This window comes from Artemia sp. Qi Xiang Cuo, chromosome 20 (genome assembly GCF_049724085.1).
Source record: "Artemia sp. Qi Xiang Cuo chromosome 20, ASM4972408v1, whole genome shotgun sequence".
Taxonomy (NCBI): Eukaryota; Metazoa; Arthropoda; class Branchiopoda; order Anostraca; family Artemiidae; genus Artemia; species Artemia sp. Qi Xiang Cuo.
This window is the reverse complement of record NC_142813.1, coordinates 15,000,003-15,023,910: the sequence shown is the minus strand read 5'-3', so window position 1 is coordinate 15,023,910 and position 23,908 is coordinate 15,000,003. Positions and strand designations below refer to the sequence as shown.

General features: G+C 35.1%; 1 protein-coding gene across 2 annotated transcripts in view; it reads left to right on the top strand.

Annotated features, from left to right (window-relative positions):
• Positions 1–23,908, top strand: part of gwl (serine/threonine-protein kinase greatwall) — a 148,761-nt gene that overhangs the window by 79,014 nt on the left and 45,839 nt on the right. For both annotated transcript variants that reach the window (XM_089105734.1, XM_089105733.1), the window contains exons 10-11: positions 12,229–12,474; positions 17,694–17,872. In XM_089105734.1, coding sequence (XP_088961860.1) covers positions 12,229–12,474; positions 17,694–17,872 — 425 coding nt within the window. The remainder of the gene's footprint in view (positions 1–12,228; positions 12,475–17,693; positions 17,873–23,908) is intronic.

Genomic DNA, 23,908 nt, shown 5'->3' with positions numbered 1-23,908 from the left:
ACTCCTCGGGTTCTCTTTAAATCTATAGGAAACATGGTATCCAAAGAGTAGGTAAAACTTAAATAATGTTGATGTTGCAAGTATCAGAGATCAAAAATATTAGAAAAACTAAAAATGCATTGCCATAAAGGACTGCTGAATGTTATTCTTGACTCCTCGGGTACTCTTTAAATCTATAGGAAACATGGTATCTAAAGAGGAGGTAAAACTTAAATAATGTTGATGTTGCAAGTATCAGAGATCAAAAATATTAGAAAAACGAAAAATGCATGCCATAAAGGACTCCTGAATGTTATTCTTGACTCCTCGGGTACTCTTTAAATCTATAGGAAACATGGTATCTAAAGAGGAGGTAAAACTTAAATAATGTTGATGTTGCAAGTATCAAAGAGCAAAAATATTAGAAAAAAGAATAATGTATTGCCATAAAGGACTCCTGAATGTTATTCTTGACTCCTCGGGTACTCTTTAAATCTATAGGAAACATGGTATCTAAAGAGGAGGTAAAACATAAATAATGTTGATGTTGCAAGTATCAGAGATCAAAAATATTAGAAAAACGAAAAATGCATTGCCATAAAGGACTCCTGAATGTTATTCTTGACTCCTCGGGTACTCTTTAAATCTATAGGAAACATGGTATCTAAAGAGGAGGTAAAACTTAAATAATGTTGATGTTGCAAGTATCAGAGATCAAAAATATTAGAAAAACGAATAATGTATTGCCATAAAGGACTCCTGAAAGTTATTCTTGACTCCTCGGGTACTCTTTAAATCTATAGGAAACATGGTATCTAAAGAGGAGTTAAAACTTAAATAATGTTGATGTTGCAAGTATCAGAGATCAAAAATATTAGAAAAACGAAAATGCATTGCCATAAAGGGCTCCTGAATGTTATTTTTGACTCCTCGGGTACTCTTGAAATCTATAGGAAACATGGTATCTAAAGAGGAGGTAAAACTTTAATAATGTTGATGTTGCAAGTATCAGTGATAAAAAATATTACAAAAACAAAAAATGCATTGCCATAAAGGGCTCCTGAATGTTATTCTTGACTCCTCGGGTACTCTTTAAATCTATAGGAAACATGGTATCTAAAGAGGAGGTAAAACTTAAATAATGTTGATGTTGCAAGTAAAAGGATCAAAAATATAAGAAAAACGAAAAATGCATGCCATAAAGGACTCCTGAATGTTATTCTTGACTCCTCGGGTACTCTTTAAATCTATAGGAAACATGGTATCTAAAGAGGAGGTAAAACTTAAATAATGTTGATGTTGCAAGTATCAGAAATCAAAAATATTAGAAAAACAAATTAATGCACTGCCATAAAGGACTCCTGAATGTTATTCTTGACTCCTCGGGTACTGTTTAAATCTATAGGAAACATGGTATCTAAAGAGGAGGTAAAACATAAATAATGATGATTTTGAAAGTTTCAAAATCAAAAATACTAGAAAAACGAAAAATGCATTGCCATAAAGGACTGCTTAATGTTATTCTTGACTCATCGGGTACTCTTTAAATCTATAAGAAACATGGTATCCAAAGAGGAGGTAAAACTTAAATAATGTTGATGTTGCAAGTATCAAAGATAAAAAATACTAGAAAAATGAAAAATGCATTGCCATAAAGGACTCCTGAATGCTATTCTTGACTCCTCGGGTACTTTTTAAATCTATAGGAAACATGGTATCTAAAGAGGAGGTAAAACTTTCATAATGTTAATGTTGCAATTATCAGAGTTCAAAAATATTAGAAAAACAAAAAATTCATTGCCATAAAGGACTCATGAATGTTATTCTTGACTCCTCGGGTACTCTTTAAATCTATAGGAAACATGGTATCTAAAGAGGAGGTAAAACATAAATAATGTTGATGTTGCAAGTATCAGAGATCAAAAATATTAGAAAAACGAAAAATGCATTACCATAAAGGATTCCAGAATGTTATTCTTGACTCCTCGGGTACTCTCTTGACTCCTCGGGTACTCTTTCAATCTATAGGAAACTTGGTATCTAAAGAGGAGGTAAAACTTAAATAATGTTGATGTTGGAAGTATTAGAAAAACGAAAAATGCAGTGCCATAGAGGGCTCCTTAATGTTATTCTTGACTCCTCGGGTACTGTTTAAATCTATAGGAAACATGGTATATAAAGAGGAGGTAAAACATAAATAATGTTGATTTTGCAAGTTTCAAAATCAAAAATACTAGAAAAACGAAAAATGCATTGCCACAAAAGACTCCTTAATGTTATTCTTGACTCATCGGGTACTCTTTAAATCTATAAGAAACATGGTATCTAAAGAGTAGGTAAAACTTAAATAATGTTAATGTTGCAAGCATCAGAGATAAAAAATATTAGAAAAACGAAAAATGCATTGCCACAAAAGACTCCTTAATGGTATTCTTGCCTCCTCGGGTACTCTTTAAATCTATAGAAAACATGGTATCTAAAGAGGAGGTAAAACTTACATAATGTTGATGTTGCAAGTATCAAAGATCAAAAATATTAGAAAAACGAAAAATGTATTGCCATAAAGGACTCCTGAATGTTATTCTTGACTCCTCGGGTACTCTTTAAATCTATAGGAAACATGGTATCTAAAGAGGAGGTAAAACTTAAATAATGTTGATGTTGCAAGTATCAGAGATCAAAAATATTAGAAAAACGAAAAATGCATTGCCATAAAGGATTCCAGAATGTTATTCTTGACTCCTCGGGTACTCTTTCAATCTATAGGAAACTTGGTATCTAAAGAGGAGGTAAAACTTAAATAATGTTGATGTTGGAAGTATCAGAGATCAAAAATATTAGAAAAACGAAAAATGCATTGCTATAAAGGACTCCTGAATGTTATTCTCGACTCTTCGGGTACTTTTTAAATCTAAAGGAAAGATGGTATCTAAAGAGGAGGTAAAACTTAAATAATGTTGATGTTGCAAGTATCAGAGATCAAAAATATTAGAAAAACGAAAAATGCATTGCAATAAAGGACTCCTGAATGTTATTCTTGACTCCTCGGGTACTTGTTAAATCTATAGGAAAGATGGCATCTAAAGAGGAGGTAAAACTTAAATAATGTTGATGTTGCAAGTATCAGAGATCAAAAATATTAGAAAAAAGAAAAATGTATTGCCATAAAGGACTCCTGAATGTTATTCTTGACTCATAGGGTACTCTTTAAATCTATAGGAAACATGGTATCTAAAGAGGAGGTAAAACTTAAATAATGTATATGTTGCAAGTATCAGATATGAAGAATATTAGAAAAACAAAAAATGCATGCCATAAAGGGCTCCTGAATGTTATTCTTGACTCCTCGGGTACTCTTTAAATCTATAGGAAACATGGTATCTAAAGAGGAGGTAAAACTTAAATAATGTTGATTTTGCAAGTATCAGAGATCAAAAATACTATAAAAACTAAAAATGCATTGCCATAAATGACTCCTTAATGGTATTCTTGACTCCTCGGGTACTCTTTAAATCTATAGAAAACATGGTATCTAAAGAGGAGGTAAAACTTAAATAATGTTGATGTTGCAAGAATCAGAGATAAAAAATATTAGAAAAATGAAAAATGCATTGCCATAAAGGACTCCTGAATGTTTTTCTTGACTCCTCAGGTACTCTTTAAATCTATAGGAAACATGGTATCTAAAGAGGAGGTAAGACTTAAATAATGTTGATGTTGCAAGTATCAGAGATCAAAAATATTAGAAAAACGAAAAATGCATTGCCATAAAGGATTCCAGAATGTTATTCTTGACTCCTCGGGTACTCTTTCAATCTATAGGAAACTTGGTATCTAAAGAGGAGGTAAAACTTAAATAATGTTGATGTTGGAAGTATCAGAGATCAAAAATATTAGAAAAACGAAAAATGCATTGCTATAAAGGACTCCTGAATGTTATTATCGACTCTTCGGGTACTTTTTAAATCTAAAGGAAAGATGGTATCTAAAGAGGAGGTAAAACTTAAATAATGTTGATGTTGCAAGTATCAGAGATCAAAAATATTAGAAAAACGAAAAATGCATTGCCATAAAGGACTCCTGAATGTTATTCTTGACTCCTCGGGTACTAGTTAAATCTATAGGAAAGATGGCATCTAAAGAGGAGGTAAAACTTAAATAATGTTGATGTTGCAAGTATCAGAGATCAAAAATATTAGAAAAAAGAAAAATGCATTGCCATAAAGGACTCCTGAATGTTATTCTTGACTCATAGGGTACTCTTTAAATCTATAGGAAACATGGTATCTAAAGAGGAGGTAAAACTTAAATAATGTTGATGTTGCAAGTATCAGATATGAAAAATATTAGAAAAAAGAAAAATGCATTGCCATAAAGTACTCCTGAATGTTATTCTTGACTCCTCTGGTACTCTTTAAATCTATAGGAAACATGGTATCTAAAGAGGGGGTAAAACTTAGATTGTGTTGATGTTGCAAATATCAGAGATCAAAAATATTAGAAAATGAATAAAAATTTCACATAAATGAATTACTTTTTGAGAGTCCAGGGTAGAAGAATAGGTTTGAAATTAATGTTAAGAAGACTAAGTCGCGTAGACTACAAATAGATGAAGGTGAATAGGCGATGTCAGGGAAAGAGGAGATCAATCAAGTGGATAGCATAACTTACATCGGTAGTGTTATGTAGTAAAAATTATTCCTGTAGTGAACATGTAAAAAGTCCATGGTGAGTGGTGTTTTTCCGCAGTTGAAAAGATTTTGAAGAATAAGAAGACATTTATTCAAACTAGGATTTTCGAAAGTATAGTAATGAAAATGGTCAAGCATGGCTTTCAAGCGCGTGTGCCTCAAAAAGTTGACGAAGATGTCCGAGATGGACAGAGGAATTGTCCGTTGACTGTTTAGGTGTTCTTTTAACTGAGATTATACCAATAATAATCTGTGAAAACATGTGATTCGATTCCACTTTCTACGGGTTCAGTGAAATAAAGGTTAAGATGGCTTGGCTACGTCTTGCGAATGAAGGATGACGGATTGTCAAAAATTGTGCTTTCTGGGCATGCGTCAGGAACCAAAGGAAAAGCAGTTTGTTCCGTAACGGCCTAAGGGTCATAAGAAAGGATGTGGAGGAAATATGAACTTCATAGGATAGGGTATATAATGAAGCTTCCAATCGTGAAAAGGGAGGCTGCGCAGCTGTGTTAGAATCATTCGGCTTGAGATTGCAGTAGTTAAGTTTTTTTTAGCATTAGTTAAAATAGCAGTAGTTTATGCAAATTATTTTTCCTGTTATCGTTATTCTGTCATTTTACTGGTACTGTTTCATTGACATTCTACCTAATGCTACCTACTACTTTTTTTTTCTTTTTTTTTTTTTGCGAAACACAGTTTTCAACAGGTTTTTGGGAGTTGCTGGTATATACCTCATGGACGACATCTACTTTGGTCAACTAAACATCAGGTCACAGTGTTGCTTATGTAGAAGTTATCGGCTGCCAAAATGCTCAAACGAAATTTTGGCAAAAACTGAAAGGAGATGTTGAATGTGTCAACAGTTCGAAAGGCTAGTTTAAATAAAGAAATATGTAATGATTTACTTATTGTTCAGCTTAGTGTTGTCTATTCAATGTATCTACAGCATAAATAATACGTCCACTACGTCGGTAAGGTTTTCAATCAAACTAAGAAGTACCACAGGGTACTCCCAAAGCTGCCAAATCTCTCAAATGATATTTCTTTTGAGCTGTTTTTTTTTGCACTTTCCTAGCAGGTATGCTAGAATATTTTTAGGGACTACCTTTTTTTAGCTTTAAAAAGAAAATTCTACTCTGTTTAATCGAAAAAACTAAGTTCTCTGTCTTTGACGCAAGACGGGGGAAATTAAATGGTTTTTCTAAGAATTTCAGGAAAGTAGGTGTCAGCTGTTCGTTTTTTGCTGTTTATATATCTCTTATTCAAGCTGTAAAGGCTGTGGAAAGATCCTCTATTGAGAGGTGTTTGCGGGTTTTGGCGATAGATTCTCGCCAATATCTGAAAACGGGGTACGAGAGCACGCTGCTACCAATATTGCTATGTATGGGGAGAGGGTATTTATCAATATTGGTAAATGTAGGTGCCACAACTCAAAATATAATAAGAACTCGTCTAAACCTGCTTTCCCCAATCTAAACGGGTTAGGAAATAACCAAAAGGGGGCTTAGAAAATATAACTCTACTTTTCGCCTCTTTCGCGGGTCAGTGGGACGTCGACTAATCAGGGGAAGGATAAATTGAATGGGCCAATGTTTCCTTCATTATCAATTCACTGGCTTTGAACATCACGCTCTGGCGTCGTGAAATAGTTAATTTAAAGCGAAGTTATTTTTGCCATTAGATCCAAAGAATAATCAATGCCTTTAAAGTACGACCGGAAGCAGTTTATATACAGGAGAAAAGGGACATGTATCTAGTAATTAGATCCAGGAGCTCAAGACCTCCTACCGAAGATAAACGGTTGTAACAGCCTCCCACTGGTCACAATTTCCAAAGATAAAACGAAATCACAAACGCCAACTTCAAAATCTTGAATAAAATCTTCTAGTTTTCGATCTCTGGACAATATCCATATTTCAGCTACAGAATAGCTTGGCTACACAATCTACTGCCATCTAACTTGTCTCCAGTGTAGAATAATTGCAGTAAAAGGCTGAATAGCCGTTGCAACCAGGTTCGTGATTTTGAAGAAGGGAATCTTCAAGATTGGTGGAAAATAATGAAATTGTCGGGCTTGGAAATTGTCTAGCATGTAGGCCTACTCAACAGCTACCGGAAAAAATGAAAAACTAAAAAGGGATAACAACCTTGTGGTTTCTGGGTCATCACTTACCAGGATTTGTAGCACGATCAAATAAGAAACTCTTGTCATCTCAAATTTACATTTGAGTGAAATAATGGATGGGGTTCTTGCATATGAGACCATACCGGGCCTTAAGAGGGAATGGCTTCACTAGACTCTTAACCTCCATCGATGGAAACAAATCCAAACCTTATTTGAAACAGAGCTTCCCCCTTTACCATACTTTAAAATTACTCGTGGCAAAAGATACAGTTTTGCAGGAATGATTAGAGTACATGGGAATGGGGTACAAATTAACGAAAAATAAAGTAACTTATTCTGGGTCCCAACCCGTGGGAAAGTCATAGAGGGAAATAAATTTAGATACCAAAACAGAGTAAAAATGGGGCATGGGGCCACAGGGTAAAGGTTTGGGGGGGGATAAGTGATGAAGGATAATGGGAGAGAGTATATCCCAGGATCATGGTTCGGAAAGGCTAAGCCTGGGTAAGGCAATCACAATTGGCCAAACAGTTGTTGGTTGAGGGAACTGACCATCATCTCTGACTTGCCGAAAGGACTCGTCCCCCTGCTCTATCAATCGGGGCTAAATGCCTCAGCAAGCTGATAGGACAGGTCTTAGTTTCGTTTCGTTATGGGTATCACGTATTCCTTGATAGTAATTTCTTGTCGTTTTAAGTTTGAGGTATTATATGGCCCTATTTATGCTCGTTATGAGTTTCGTATAGCTCTATAATTTTCTTGGAAAAACCTCTTTTCGAAGTTTTTTTTAATTACTTTGTAAACAATGGGCAACTTGCAAAACTTACAGACCTTGGCTCAGGGGCTGTCATCGCTTGAAATATAGCTATTTGACCTTTAGGCTATTTTGAAATCAAAGTTTTAAACTGAGGAACTTTCAATTTCTAATTGAATGGGCCTCGTCCGGAATTCTAAGGCAACCGTTTCCAAATGAAGTGGCTCTGTGAAAAAAAAAAATAATTTTTAGATAAATAAAAAGTGTATTGAAAGCCTTATGGCTCTTCACTCCGAGGCAACGCTATAGCGTTGCCTCTTATATCTTTTTTAGTATTATTATTCGATATGGCAATTGCTTTAAAACCAATCTTATGAGTTTCTTAAATCCGTCAAAAAAACATATTTAAAAAAGTAGCACCAGTTCATTAAAACAGAGGGGGGGGGGGAGAATGTATTTCTGAAAATCGAGGGGGCAAGCTTTTTTCTATAAATAAAGCTAATTTTCAGAGGAAATTTTAAAAGAACTTATTTTAATCGAGTAGGGGGGTGGAGAGGGAGAAAAAATCAGGGTGAAAAGTTTTAATATCCTCCTTTCCTTTTTTTGCCAAGTTAAAAAAATATCTTTTATTCTAGAAGATCTATTTATCTATTTTATTCTTGAAGAAGCTGCTCTAATTTGATGCCTTTGAAGTTTTTTGCTCTCTCGGGGAAAAACTCGGAGAAGGTTCTTGATTTCTCGGAGAAAAACTCGGAGAAGGTTCTTGCTCTCTCGGAGAAAAACTTCGCTGCTCCCATACTTATCTTTTTTCTAATCCGAAGTATCTATAGTGGCATCCTTGGAAAGTAATAGCCGGTAAACTTCAAAACTAGCCCCATTTTAAAATATAATGTAAAAGTGTCTTGTCTAAGGATAATCCTTCATATTAGAGTCTAATTCATCTTCTAACCATTGTTTGATTGTAGGTAGTTCCACTCAGAAGAAATAATCGAATAATTTTTATTAAAACATATGTTATGCCTTTTCTAGTCAAGAAGTGGGGATAGAAGCTGTCCCCTGATTAAGTGATTATGAAGTATTTATCAAAAATATTTCAAATGGGGAGTCTGATCTTTATATCCAGCTAGGTGGCCATAAAGCATAGATTAAGAAATGAATAAATTTCTAAATGACCCTTAGTAAATCTTATTCAGCAAAAATAAGACAGTGGTATGTAAGAAAAGACATTCGAACAATAGAGAGAAAATTTGTGTCTCTGAATCAAATTTCACAAAAATTTAAGATATCCAAATCGCCTTTCCTTGCAGCACTCAGGATTCAAACGGCAAACCTCTAATCGGGAAGCGCTGTTTTGTCAGTGAACTTGAGAATGGATCGAGGAGAGGAAAGCCCCCCCCCCTCTATATACTGATTAGGTTCTATTCGTTTTAGGTTTAATGTCCCTCTTTACTTTCATTTGAAAAGATAACTTGTTTTTGTATATTTAATTAAAAATAGATCAGCTAAATAGCTTCGGATTAAATACACGTGATCTGGATATGCGGCCAGTGGATAAGGATCCCACCGGAGGGATACCTCTTTGTTTGTTTTCTTGCCATTTCCTTGTGATGCAGTAATGATATTTTGTGCTTTTTATAGTAAACTTTGATATACGCCCTTTCATTTTGGGAATGGTCATATTTTATTTCAGTGTTTATAATTTTTTATTGTAAATAATGATTATTTTTTTTATTTTGTTTTAAGGAAGAAATTTTTCTGTTTGTTTCCTCCTTGAACGTGCTGTTCAATGTACTTTAGAACATTTATAAACCTAGAATAACGCATTCGTTTTTCACTTTCAAACCTATAATTTTTTTTCAATCTTGTTTTGTGGGTTTTTAATTATTAGCACTATGGGTGTGGCCAGAAATTACTAGATTTAACATAAATAATGTGAACAATGTTAGCGAAGTTTTTGCGGTTTTCTGACATTTTATGAATGACTGAGTATAGTAGTAAAACTGCTCGATTAATTTAGTGCTTAAATGACGGAGGCGATCTTAGTTGATTGACCAGGTTGGGCTGGCTTTTGCCCAAAACGTTTGGGAAAGATCTACTTTTTGTGAAATGATAAAAATAAAGGTATGATAAGTCTGTGTTTTCTGACAATTGATCAATGACTGGGTATAGTAGTAAAGCTGCTAAATTGATCTCGGCTTGAATGACGGAGGCGATTCTTGTTGGTTGACCAAATAGGCCTGGGTTCAACCTTAAATGTTTAGGAAAGATCATTGTTCTTTGGGAAAGATCTGTTCTTTGTGAAATGATAAAAATAAAGGTTTGATAAGGTCGAGTATGATATACTCGTACTAAACAGCTTTCACGTAATTATAGAAAGATAGAAAAAGTATGCATGACTAAATAAAAAGCCTTGAGCCGTCTCTAGTAAGTCAGGTATCTGTTTGAGAAATGCTGACACGGTACGAAAGTTTTTGCATTCCCTACCCTAGTGCGAACGAAATAAAAGGATGATTGTCGAAAAACAAAGGCAACCAATAGTTTTTTGCTTTTGGGGGAGTGGCTGGATGTTTTCCTTTTATTTCGTTTTGGGTATCTTATTCGATATTATGTTCGTTCTCCTCGCACCGATGACGACTGAGTGGAGATTCTGGCAAAAATATTTCCGGTATTCATTGGCTGAAAATTTTTCTCGTTCATTGGTTATACATCTTTTCTTGCGTCATCTTTAGCGAGTATGGTCATAGAACTTGTTTTCGGTAGTTGTTGCCCTGGTATGCTGAGAAATTCCCTGCTGCTTTTGCTTCTTATTCTTCTTATTATGCTTCTTGTTTATTATTCTTCATTTCTGGTAGAAAGTAACGAAAATAATGGTTCTATGAACTTTGGTTGGCCGAAGCTCATATAATGCTTAGCTCTGACAGAAGACGGTAAATTTTTATCAAACGTTTAGTGAGTAAAGACTAAGGGTGGTTATCACTTGACATAGCTCCTGGAGAATATCAAAAAATAAATCCTAAGAATAAATAATCCTACAAATAAATTCTAAGAAAAAATCCTAAGAATAAATAAAATCTAATTAGGATCTAATAAAAAAAAAATCTTTAGGTTTTCATCAACGCAACTTTCCTTGATTCTAAATACAATTTTGGTGGCCGGGGAAAATGATTTTTCAACTGATTTGAATCAGAAGTGAGCCAGATATTCTCTGACGTGAGGACATTTTTTCCTGAGGTGAAGGGAAATCTCGTTTGTTGCAAGAAAATAATTTTTAATTCAGCTTGTAAGAAGGGTAAAGAGTGTTTAAGAAAAGGCAGTATCACGGAGATATAAATTACGATTCAAATTCAGATGACGTTCAAGTGACAGCACGAATTTTACTAAAACTCAAATTTAACTATTAAAAAAAAATTAATAATTTGTGATTAAGTATGCCCACGTAAGTTGAAAAGGGTATTTCGGTAGGTTTTGATAGCTTTCTAAAATTCTAAATTATCCGCAGATAAATATATCCTTCGTGAATTACATACATTAGTTGACTTAAGAAGTTTACAGTATCAAAATGAAACATCAGAAAAAGTGATGTGCTCATTATTTTTTTTTGTCATTCAAACTATTCTTAATTGCTTGCATTTGTACCCCATCTATCTCCGATATATTGAGACTTTGTTGCACTATTAATCCTCTGTAAATTGAATCTATTCAGGGTTAATTAGCGAGGTAAACCAAAAGACTATATGTGTTATCAGATGCCAGGTTATCAATGGCAGCAATATGAAATCGCGCTGTCGAAGCAAAGTGAAACTCCAGGCAGAGGCTAGCTTAATAGGAGCCTGAATTCGCCGGAAACTTACGTGTTGCTTTAGACAAAGCCGTTATTTTCAATATGCCATTTTTGAATCTGTGTTGGTGATGAATTAGTCATATCAGGCACGTATGCTCGAGAAATTTTAATTTTATTTGATAATTTGAATAAAAAATGCTCATAAACTCATGAATTGGGGGGGGGGCTCTGAGACCTCCCCCCTCCTGCGTACATCTTTGGGTTATACGCATTCCTTTATTTTATTCCAAGAGTGATGTCCGCTTGTTTAATTTTTTTTTTTTTTTGTTTTATATATATATATATATATATATATATATATATATATATATATATATATATATATATATATATATATATATATATATATATATATATATATATATATATATATAGATAAAGAATTCCGAAAACATTATTGAAAGAGTTTCCGAAAACATTACAAACATCTGAAAATTTTTTGATCCGCTGTTCAAAATCATCAAATACTTTCAATTCATTGTATTTTGATATTGTAATAAACCTGGTTTGATTTTAGCTGACTGAGATTATGTGGAGTTCATGTTCCAAGTAGTGGCGTCAATTCACGAAAACTAAGGGGAGGGAAGACACATACTTTCAAAATATAGGGGGTCAAATTTATGATTTTTCCAATTTTTAAACTGAAAATACCAAAAAAGGCATTTTTCAATGAAGATCCCTCCCTAATAAGTATTTTTGAAAACCTGAGGGGGGACATACAACCCTTGTTTTCCCCCTCCCCTCATCGAATTGATGCCACCGGCACCAAGCTGTAACCGCCCTGGAAGAGGTGTACTGACCTGTTGAACCTAAATAATTATTACCTCTTTTTTAGATCACTGGGAAACAAGCCCTCCGGAATTGGAATTGCAAAATTCAAGAAGAGATGGGTTCAAAAAACCGGAGGTTAGGAACACATTGCGGAAACGCAAACTTGGAATGCAAGTTAGTCCTGAGGCGAAACGACAGAAAATTGTATCCACTGGCTTGACAGAAAAACTACATGGTTGTAAACTCCCGAACTCAAGCCAAACCGACCAATTGAACCCCAACGCCATTGAAGTAGAAAGAAAACCGTTTGGTAAATATTTCTTAGGTTTTACTCTGTAATTTTAGCCGCGTCTGGGCGACATCGTGGGCAGGGGGAGATGCAAACTTAGTATTTAGGAGGAATATCAGTGAAAAATGCTCCCCCCCCCCCGCCGCCCTGGCATTTGTATTTTTGGCCATCCGCCTTGTGATTAGTGTAACTTTTGACTTTCTATTGCTTTAGGGGTCAGTGCCCCTAAAACTACCCCTTTGAATTCACCTCTGATTGTTGGTACTACTGTCCACAGGTGATATGGAGACTCAGTGTATGTTTTGATGCTTAAGCTGCACTGTATTGAGTTATGCTTAGAGTAATAGACCCGAGTCACAATTTCAGTTTTCGCGTAATTAACATTTTAATTAAGTCAACTGCTGTATCTAATTTAGACATGTTGTTTAACTAATTTCAGTCTTCCAATTAGTGAATCTATTTTGTTAAAGTAATGTTAAATTTAAATTAATTAAGCATGTTCACTAATTAATTAAATGTAATGTATGATTTTTTGTTAAGTACTAAAGTCAATTTACTTTATTCTTGTTATAAATCAAGAAAGCTTATTTCAAGCAATAATAGGTTTTGTCAATGAGCAATTTAACTAAGCTTGTATCAGACTCAATGAAGACAAGTCTGTTTTGGTTTGTGATTTCGGATTGTTTCTAATGTATGCTTATTTTTTTTCTAATTCAGGACCATGTTCGATTTACTCTTTGGCTTTTGCAACAAGGACATTGAATTTAAGAAAGTTGTTAAATCTTCATTTAGATTGGGGAAAAAAGAGATAACGATGAATACCATATGAACATTTACTATAGAAGTGTACATATATGCGAGACAAGTATATATCCCTGCGCATAGGCATATGAGGTGTGGGTTTTCCTCTAAGATTTTTCTGATCTTTCTTAGTCACTTAAATTTAGAATCACTAGATTAATATAATATAAAACTAGACTGCCTTTGTTCTGATCAGCATGTCCTATCTACTAATTCATTCGGAATCACAAAAATATAGGAAGAACTGGTAAACATATCTAGGTGAATCACTCGGATCCTTTAGATTAATATGATATTCATGTTTTGATAAACCTGTGTTATCCTCTAATATACTCAGAATAACTAAAAATATGCAACTGCTAACGACTATGTTTACTCTTGGCTTTTTGATGATATCCCTTCATCACTGACATGTAGATCAGTAAGGAGCTTTTAAGCCTTGTTTTTCAAAAAAAGGCAGCTTTTGGCAAGGAGCAATTTAGTGAAGTCTTGTATTAGAGATTCTACGGCTCTTACTTGCAGAGTAGGAAGTGAAACGTCAAAAATTCTCGGCCTTAAAGTGGGTTGAATATGCTGTACCTCGTGTTAAAAATACATGCAGAGACGAAATAAAGAGGGATCGGTGGTCTTTAATGACCAGAAACACTGATCAGGAAACTTTAATGACCAGAAACACTGACCAGAAAACTTTAATGACCAGAAACACTGATCAGAAAACTTTAATGACCAGAAACACTGACCAGAAAACTTTAATGACCAGAAAACTTTAATGACCAGAAACACTGATCAGAAAACTTTAATGACCAGAAACACTAACCAGAAAACTTTAATGACCAGAAACACTGACCAGAAAACTTTAATGACCAGAAACACTGACCAGAAAACTTTAATGACAAGAAAACTTTAATGACCAGAAACACTGATCAGAAAACTTTAATGACCAGAAACACTGACCAGAAAACTTTAATGACCAGAAACACTGACCAGAAAACTTTAATGACCAGAAACACTGATCAGAAAACTTTAATGACCAGAAACACTGACCAGAAAACTTTAATGACCAGAAACACTTTAATGACCAGAAAACTTTAATGACCAGAAACACTGATCAGAAAACTTTAATGACCATAAAACTTTAATGACCAGAAATACTGACCAGAAAACTTTAATGACCAGAAACACTGATCAGAAAATTTTAATGACCAGAAACACTGACCAGAAAACTTTAATGACCAGAAACACTGATCAGAAAACTTTAATAACCAGAAACACTGAGCATAAAACTTTAATGACCAGAAACACTGACTAGAAAACTTTAATGACCAGAAACACTGACCAGAAAACTTTAATGACCAGAAACACTGAACAGAAAATTTTAATGACCAGAAACACTGACCAGAAAACTTTAATGACCAGAAACACTGACCAGAAAACTTTAAGAACCAGAAACACTGATCAGAAAACTTTAATGACCAGAAAACTTTAATGACCAGAAACACTGACCAGAAAACTTTAATGACCAGAAACACTGATCAGAAAACTTTAATGAACAGAAACACTGACCAGAAAACTTTAAGGACCATAAACACTTACCATGAAACTTTAATGATCAGAAATACTGACCAGAAAACTTTAAGGACCAGAAACACTGATCAGAAAACTTTAATGACAAGAAAAAATGAACAGAAAACTTTAAGGACAAGAAACACTGATCAGAAAACTTTAATGACCAGAAAACTTTAATGACCAGAAAGTAGAAACACTGAAATAGACATTAATTTGAAGATAGATGTGTTGCTAAGTTTGAGTCACACAAGGGAACGAAACAAACTAAATCCTAACACCCTGTAAGCAAACTGAAAAATTAAAGCTTATACAAAACCCGTCTTTGATTAAATTTTTGTGTCTTGTTGGGAAATTTTCCTGATATAAGATAAAAAATGTTGGAGCATTTTGCGAGTAGAATAGTTCTGATAAAGAATTACAAATCAGGGGCGGTTCACAAATTTGGGGGATAACTTGAGCTTATTCCTGAATTTTCGGGCTAAAACTCTTAGACTAGTATATATACTTCCTTAAGATAAAGGGTGCGGTCCAGAAGCCGATTATCATCAATTAATATTAATTGTTTGTTATTACCTTTATCCTAAAATGGCTGACAGCTAACATTTATATTTAACATACAAAATAATTATTAATACTCAGTGCTTGCTGCATATTAAAATACTTTGACCAACACAAATTATAAAACAAGATACAAGGAAGTGAGATAAAAAAAAAACAGAAAAACAATTTATAGGAAAAAGGTTATACATGAGCTGTATTTGAATAGTCTACCAGGTAACAAAATGTTTTTTATGAAAAGGTGGTTTGACAGCCCTCTGCTTATGTTTATTAGGTGATTGCACTACTTCTGATGGCAGTTTTTTCCACTATTTAGCAAATCTATAAGCAAATGAATGCTGGCCAATTTTATTTTTTGGTTTATTGCGTTAATTTTGTGTTAATGTTGCATTGTTACCGGAAATAGTTATAGCTGAAAAAAGAATCTGGCTTAAAATCACCAATCCTCTAAATAATTCTGTATTAACAATTCTAACTGTATACTTATAATAACATAATTACTAAAAATTCTACATTATATGCTCATAATAAGTAAATGCGACTAACATTTTGTTGTTTCTTTCTGCAATTATAATAAAAAAACGGCTAAATTTTTCTTTTATCTTTTGAAGTTCAAATAGTAACTAATTATTAGTTATCATTAATTATAATCGTCAATTCAAAGGCACACATCGTCTTGGGTTTTAAGCACGGACAATTGTAAAAGCAAGAAAATTTTAAAAAGGCGCTAATCCTTCAATAGCTCACAGTTTTCAATTACTCTCTTAACAAGCTCAGAGTCAGTCGGATCACTAGAATGGGTTTGTTACCCAGTTTATCTTCACAGGTTAAGTTTTTTGGCAGTATATTGAGGGGCTATAATTTTCGTCGAAATATTTTAATGAAACAATGGAAATTTAAAAAGTTACATTCGAAGGAACAGTTTTTTTGTGAGGGGGCGTCGTGTAATTTTTTTTTTTTTTTCATTAAGGGCCTTAGACTTCTAAATCAAGAAGTTATATATTACGAGGCGTCTGATTTGGCTAATAATATTGACTAGCCAAATCAGACGACCAGTTAATTAAGATTAAGAAGTAATATTGAGGAGAATGGTAACATGCTGGAATTGTAGTATTCCTATTTCTTGGCAGTATACAGCGCTCTAAGGGTCTGGAAAAACGTTTCTTAGAAGTAGCTTCATTTTACAGTCCTGTTATAGTTTTAACTAAAACGTTTTAGGGCTGCTGTGCGATATCTCACCTTGAAATACACAAATCCTCTCTTTCTCTCTCTTCCTCTCTCTCTCTCTCTCTCTCTCTCTCTCTTTCTCTCTCTCTCTTCCCCCCCCCTCTCTCTCTCTCTCTCCATCTCTCTCTCTATGTCTATATCTATCCCTCTCTCTCTCTATAACTATATCTCTATCTGACAATATATCTCGATCAAACTCTCTCACAGTATCTATCTCTATACCTATCTCTCTCCCTCTACATTTCTTTGTGTATCTATCTGTCTCACTCTCTCTCTCTCTCCCCCACTATCTCTCTATCTCTCTCTCTCTCTCTCTCTCTCTCTCTCTCTCTCTCTCTCTCTCTCTCTCTCTCTCTCTCTCTCTCTCTCTCTCTCTCTCTCTCTCTCTCTCTCTCTCTCTCTCTCTCTCTCTCTCTCTCTCTCTCTCTCTCTCTCTCTCTCTCTCTCTCTCTCTCTCTCTCTCTCTCTCTCTCTCTCTCTCTCTCTCTCTCTCTCTCTCTCTCTCTCTCTCTCTCTCTCTCTCTCTCTCTCTCTCTCTCTCTCTCTCTCTCTCTCTCTCTCTCTCTCTCTCTCTCTCTCTCTCTCTCTCTCTCTCTCTCTCTCTCTCTCTCTCTCTCTCTCTCTCTCTCTCTCTCTCTCTCTCTCTCTCTCTCTCTCTCTCTCTCTCTCTCTCTCTCTCTCTCTCTCTCTCTCTCTCTCTCTCTCTCTCTCTCTCTCTCTCTCTCTCTCTCTCTCTCTCTCTCTCTCTCTCTCTCTCTCTCTCTCTCTCTCTCTCTCTCTCTCTCTCTCTACCTTCCTGATTTTTCTTTCCAAAGGCCTGAAGAAAAACTCAGGTACAGTCTCTTACGAGGTTGAATGCCCAGTCTTTATTAGGTATATTTTAATTCTTATTAGGTCTATATTTACTATTATCTATTTATTGTTTCAATATTACCATCATATTGAAAAAATAGTTTTTATTTATGAGGTATTTCTCATTATAAAATTGTTCAATCACCATTTTCTTTTATTACCCAAAATACATACAACAAAGTATTTTCCCGGATACATTCATGTTAAAAGTGTTTATTTATGTCTTTTAATTTCAGGAGATATCACAAATACCTCAAAACCTGTCTCTTTGGAACCAACTGCCTCAAAGCTGGAGGCATCTGTTGGAAATTTTCTTGTGTTGTCAAAAAATACGTCTCATTTAAGTTTGATCGAATCATCTGGTATTTCTCATTGTATGAGCGAAACTAAAGAAAGCGAAGGAACCTTAGATAAGGTAATTTAAAGTTATATGGTCGTAGTAGTTCACAATAGCTTCCGACAGATGAATAGTTATTAAAACTATTTGATATCTTTCACTTTCCCAAGTTAAGTCACAGGGAATAGCAGAAAAAGCCTTATAAGCCAAGAGCGGATCCAGGATTTTTGTTCGGGGGGGGGGGGGGGTTTACCAATTTTCGACTTGGTTTTCGACTAATTTTACTAAGGTTTTACTAATTTTCGACTAATTTTCGACTCGGTCAAAATTTCGGGGGGGGGGGGGGGTTCAAACCGGGTACCCCCCTGGATACGGCCTTGTTATAAGCCATGGCGGATATTCTACACAGAGAGACCAATATTCACGTACGCAGGAAGCTATTTAATGGAGGAGGGGGGAGTGATTTTTTCCAAACTAGTAAAAGCAGGCAATTTGGGCCTAGACCCGTGATTCTCAACATAGGGTGCAGGCCCCATCGATAGGGCATTGTAATATCTTGGTGGGTCATGTGCAAAACGTACACCCTTCGGTTGACTACACTTCAGAGCTTTAATAAAAAAATTTCACATGCATTTAAAGAACAAAGAAGATACATTATAGTATTGCAATGACGTGAAATATTGCATAAAAGGTGTTATGTTTAGAAAATATTTTTTATTAGCATAAAATATGCGTAGAGGATGACCCATACAAAGATACAAAGTTAATGTTCTTTCCAGCTTCCTTTAGGTGAATACACATAAAATGTTAACAAAATTTATATATCACGAGGGGGCATCAGGGCATCAGATCTGTTGGGAGCCACTGGTCTAGACCGATGGTCCTTTAATAGGAAATAAACATGGAGGTTTAGAAGCAACTTTGGAAAAGAAATGTTAGACTGACATTCACCATTCCTGGGATTGTGTGGTGTCTACCTTTTTTTCTGTCAGCTACAAAGTGTGATGCCTTGCTTTTTGGGTGATACACCGTGACGAGGAAGAAAACATAGACATTTAAAGTAACTTTGAAGGCAAAAATTTAGCCCTGGTATCCGTTACGGCCAAGGCCAGTGAGATCTTTGGTCGCCAAGAGGCGAAACTACCTGAAACACTAGGCTAGAAAATCATGGAAGCCTAGTTTAGCAATATTCTTGGTCGAGAAATGACACCACCTGGAATAATGTGCTGTTATGTTAGTTTATGTAAGCCCGTCACAGAGACTAATTTTATAGGCTTTGTCAAAAATTATTCAACTAATTTATTTATTTTTAATTTAATACTACCAAAGCTATTATTGCATTAGGATTATAATAGAGAAAGGCAGACTGTAGGAAGTAGGTGGTAAGTTCAGTAGAATCTGCAGTACATAAAACTTCTATCTCTGATGGAACCCATTTCCTATGATATTAACTATAATAAGAAACAAAGCTGGTCACATTAAAATCGCCTTGGAAATTACCTGAGCACCTTTTGTATGGTACCGATGTGTATGCATGGTAACTGGTACCTGAACATCGTTTGTATAGTACGTCAGTGAATATAGTACACAGTGAGTAGATCAGTGAGGATAAATTAGTATGTGTGCGCAAGAAGGGCAAGCATCCTTCAGAATGTTTATTATATATTATATAATAATATAATATTATATACTGTTATATAATATAATATTATAATTATAATTATATATAATTATAATTATATATATATAATATTATAATTATATAATATTATATAATATAATATTATCTATTATATAATGCTATATAAAATAGAATATTATATTATATAGGCGTATATTACATTGTTCTGGAGTTACTAAATTATTTGAGAAAAGTTCTATTCCCATATGGAGCAAAAGTGATGTAGATCATCAGTTCGATTTTTGGAGTGATGTGGAGATTGAAAACGCATATACTATATTTTTAAACGCTAGAGCACCATTGTGCTTGCAAAATAACTTTTTATATGTGAAGTAGATGCTTCTAAAGCATTCAATATTATGTTACATAATCACACTCTGTCGTTAGAAGGTAGTGTAGTAACAATAAATAGGAAGGGTCAAAATATGCATTCTAATATTTAACAGTCTGATCACACTGTTACTGTTGCACTTCTTGCACTTGTGATCACTTGTGATCAAACTGTTGCTGTTGCACTGTTGCACTTCTTATAAATTATGATCACACTTAACAGCTTGTGATCGTTTCAACGAAGGGCTAGTAAAACATTGGCGAAGGTGAATCCAAAAAGAATCACGAATGAAAGAGTTTTTTTTCTGTTAAAAGCTGCAGCATCTTTATCAAAAGACATAGTCAAGGAAAGTTGAGATGACGATATCCTAGTTGTGTTGGTTAAAACGAGCAACGACCGTGCGAGCTGTTTTTTTTTTTTTTTTTTTAGTTTAAGATATAAAATTAGAAAGTTGGTAATATTAAAGCAGCCATTGTAACTCTAGTTCTTGTATCCGTCTTCATTTCACCCAACCTTTCTTAAGAAATTAAAAATCTCTCTTTTTATGTGTTTTGAATTTGAGGAAAAAAGACTAGTGAGACGATCAATATATTAATTTCCTAAAACTACTGAGTAAATAAAAACTGTTAAAAACAAACTACTCCGCTGTGCAGCATAGCTTCTCCGATAGAGCTACGAACTTATGACGGCCAATTTATAACTAAAAAAAAATTCTGAATTTCCGAACTTCTCTGACGTATTAAAGAGAGCTACAGTTGGGATTAGGATTTACAAATGAACTATCCTATTAGAATTTGTAGTGAAATAAGGCATTTAAACTGTTGTTGAGGCTTTCGTGTTGACCAGCATACTTGACAATAGTTGTAGATCTACACCCTATATATTTTGCTATGGTTCCGAAACTTGGCACATAGATCAAATACTTGAAAAGAAACTCCTCGCGTTCGAAAACATGTGTTTAAGGCGCATTCTAAATATCCACTGGTCCCAGAAAGTAACAAACGCTATTATACGACAGAAGACATCTCAGCCACTAGTTACTAAAGTGATCAAATACAGGAAATGGAAAAACCTCGGTCATATGCTCCGCATGCCCGAAACTCGGCTACCGAGGGTTGTCCTTCAGTGGCAGCCGCGTGGTACCAGAAGAAGAGAACGCCCCAAAAACACCCTGCGACGCAGCTACCGGGCTGACCGCACAAACCTCAATGCCTCGATCCAGCCTGAATGGGAAGATATCTTGGCGGCCTCAGCGATGGGAGATGACTGGCGACTCTTCTTGGATGCCCTAAGCGCCTCTGGAGGCACAGGAGGATCTAAGGTCTAAGGTAACACCCTATAAAAACTGATCTGGAAGATTAGCGTCAGTGCAATGCTGTTTAATAATCCCTTTGACTGGAATGGTTTTGCCAGGAATGAGATTAGCCGAGTGCCTTGTACCCTTGCCTCAACAACTGGAACAGTAAGAGTCAAAGCACCATCTTCATCAACTTCCCCCAATGTTTTTGAAAAAAAAATGATAAAAGAGATTGTAGATAGTTTCGTTTCACCAGAAACCTGTCAATATATATTGTGGTTTATTTTAAATATCACTGAGTCACGTTGATTCAAATTCTAGCAACAAAGCCTACGCAGCTTTCAACCTGATCAAACGTAATCACGATAAGTATAAAATAATAAGCTGGAAACTCGATAAGCTGGAAACACGGTACACGATACACGAAACACGATAAGCTGGAAACTCGATCAAAAAGGATGGAATGACCGAGGCAATGACAATTCTCGACTAAGGACGTGAGTGAGATCTTAAAAGGGTAGGATCTAGACCTAGACATATATATAAAAGGACTGTAAAGGAGATAAATTTTATTGGTGTGCAGTACTTCCAATATATTATCGAAATATACAACAAAAAATCAAGGTGACCGCTGATAGCAAGGCATTAAACTTTTAAAAGGAAATTCTTTGGGAATTTCAGTGGGGCTCGGGCCCCCTGGGCTCCCTCTAAAAACGTAACTGGTCAAAAGCGTTCAAAAAGTCATAAGTAGCTGATACTCTATTGCTCTTTGCACAATGACATTTTGGTATGTGTTTCCGACCATATTCCTGTACTCAACTCTTTCAATCTTAATTTACCCATCCCCAGACTAAAGCCAAAGCTGGAGAAATGGATGATTTAGATCGAGTGGAATAGGATTGATGAATTCTTCTACAAAGCTTGTATTGTACTAAATTCCTGCCTGATTACATTCTGTCTAAAATTAAGATACCATTTCAACTGTTTCAGTCTAGTTCAGTGTCCCAAAGATGAAAAGTAGCTTCTGCTTAATATTTATACCTCCGAGCTAGCACATGCTCTGTGTTGCACTTAAATGGTGGTTGTGTCAACACTAAAAGTTCGTTGTGGTTCTGAAGTTTTCTGTTGGTCCTAAAACTCAAAAAATTATCATCGGCAAAGGTGTTCGATGATAATAGCCAAGTTCTGCAAAGTGACCATAATGCTGCTTGAAAGTTTAAAAAGTGCAGAGCACCTGGTATTACCCTTCAAAGTACTAAATGAAATTGATTGGATTGAAGATTTTACGAGCGAGTTTGTACTTTGTGAAGGTACACTTGAAGCTCAATGAGTCTGGGCTTGATCAGTGTCTTAATCTTGTCCACAGCATCTTAAGTTTAATGTGCCGTATAGAAACTCTTTCAAATTATTTTTAACAGTGGTCTTGTTCCAGTTGTATTTTGTACCGGTTTAATAACTCTTCTCATTAATGAATGTAAATCACAATCTGAGTGTAACTCGTATTTACCCATTACTGTTTCTCCAGTACTATGTTAATTGATGGAACTGCCCAAAATTGATGATATAAATTCCGTGTGTTATGCACCTGATACCAGTTTGGATTAAATAAAGGTCTCAGTTGTGAACATGTCCACGCAATCCTCGCAAATGTGTTAATTGATACGACAAAAATTGGAGGAATACTATACAGTGCAGTTCATGATATGAGAAGGGCGTTTGATTCTGATATACACCCACAAATACTTGTTTCAGCTCAGCAACGTGGTTTAAATAGAATAGTACCTTTTTGTACTGTGTATAGCGGCTTTTTGTTAGGCTAAAATTGCCTTCGCCTAATGCGGCGTTTATATAAGATGTGATAGTTCCGGTGATAAAGGGTATTAGTCAGGGTGCGATTCCTTCGTCATCTATTTATAATAATAGAGTTGTATCAACATAAAATTATGTTATGACAATTTTATTTCCCGTGTTCTGGATTTTGTTATCAAACTATGCGGACGACAATCTAAAGTTGAGCAGGTCTTTATCTCAAATTGAAGAGAATTGAGAAACTTTGAGTGAGCAATAGGCTTGTATGGACCTGGAGTTCAATGTGAGTAAAAGTGAAGTAAAAACGTGAAGTGAGTAAAAGATTTTCTGGTAATAGTTGTGATTATCGGCCGCCAAGTCTTGTGCTAGGTGATAATGTTATTGAATTGGAGCCTAATATGCGCTATCTAGGTTTGCCGATTTCGTCAGACTAGAAAAGTGCCCGTGCTGCGCTTCATGAACATTTTAGTTCTAAGACTAGAAACCTTTATGGAAAGCTTGTATGAGCTAAGGCTCGCATTTATAACTGTACAGTATTGACCTGTCTTTATAACGTGTTTGTACTCCCACACGTATTGTCTTTTGTATGTTTTTTTTTTTTAAAGCCGTTTACGGAGAAGGATAAAGAAATGATTCGTAGTGTTATTTACAAGTGTGAGTAGTTTTGTTGGAAATTTCAATTTGGGTTCGTAATCGAACGACTACTCGTTGGTATGCAATGGCTCATCCGAATCTCACTGCATCGGAACGGTCGGTAGCTTTTTGTAATTCGCTTAATCCGAATCATGGTTTTTCTTAACACAATTGTGCTAATTTTTGTGTATATATACTTGACTTAAGGCTCCTGCCGCGTTGGGGTTAGCGTAGAGAGCGTCGCAACTCTGCTCCTCCAGGCTGATAGGTCTGCTGCTATTAGTGGGGCCTCGTCGACAGCAATGTTAGCTATCTCAAGGAATAGCTAATTAAAATAAATAGCGAATAGCAAGTATATATAGC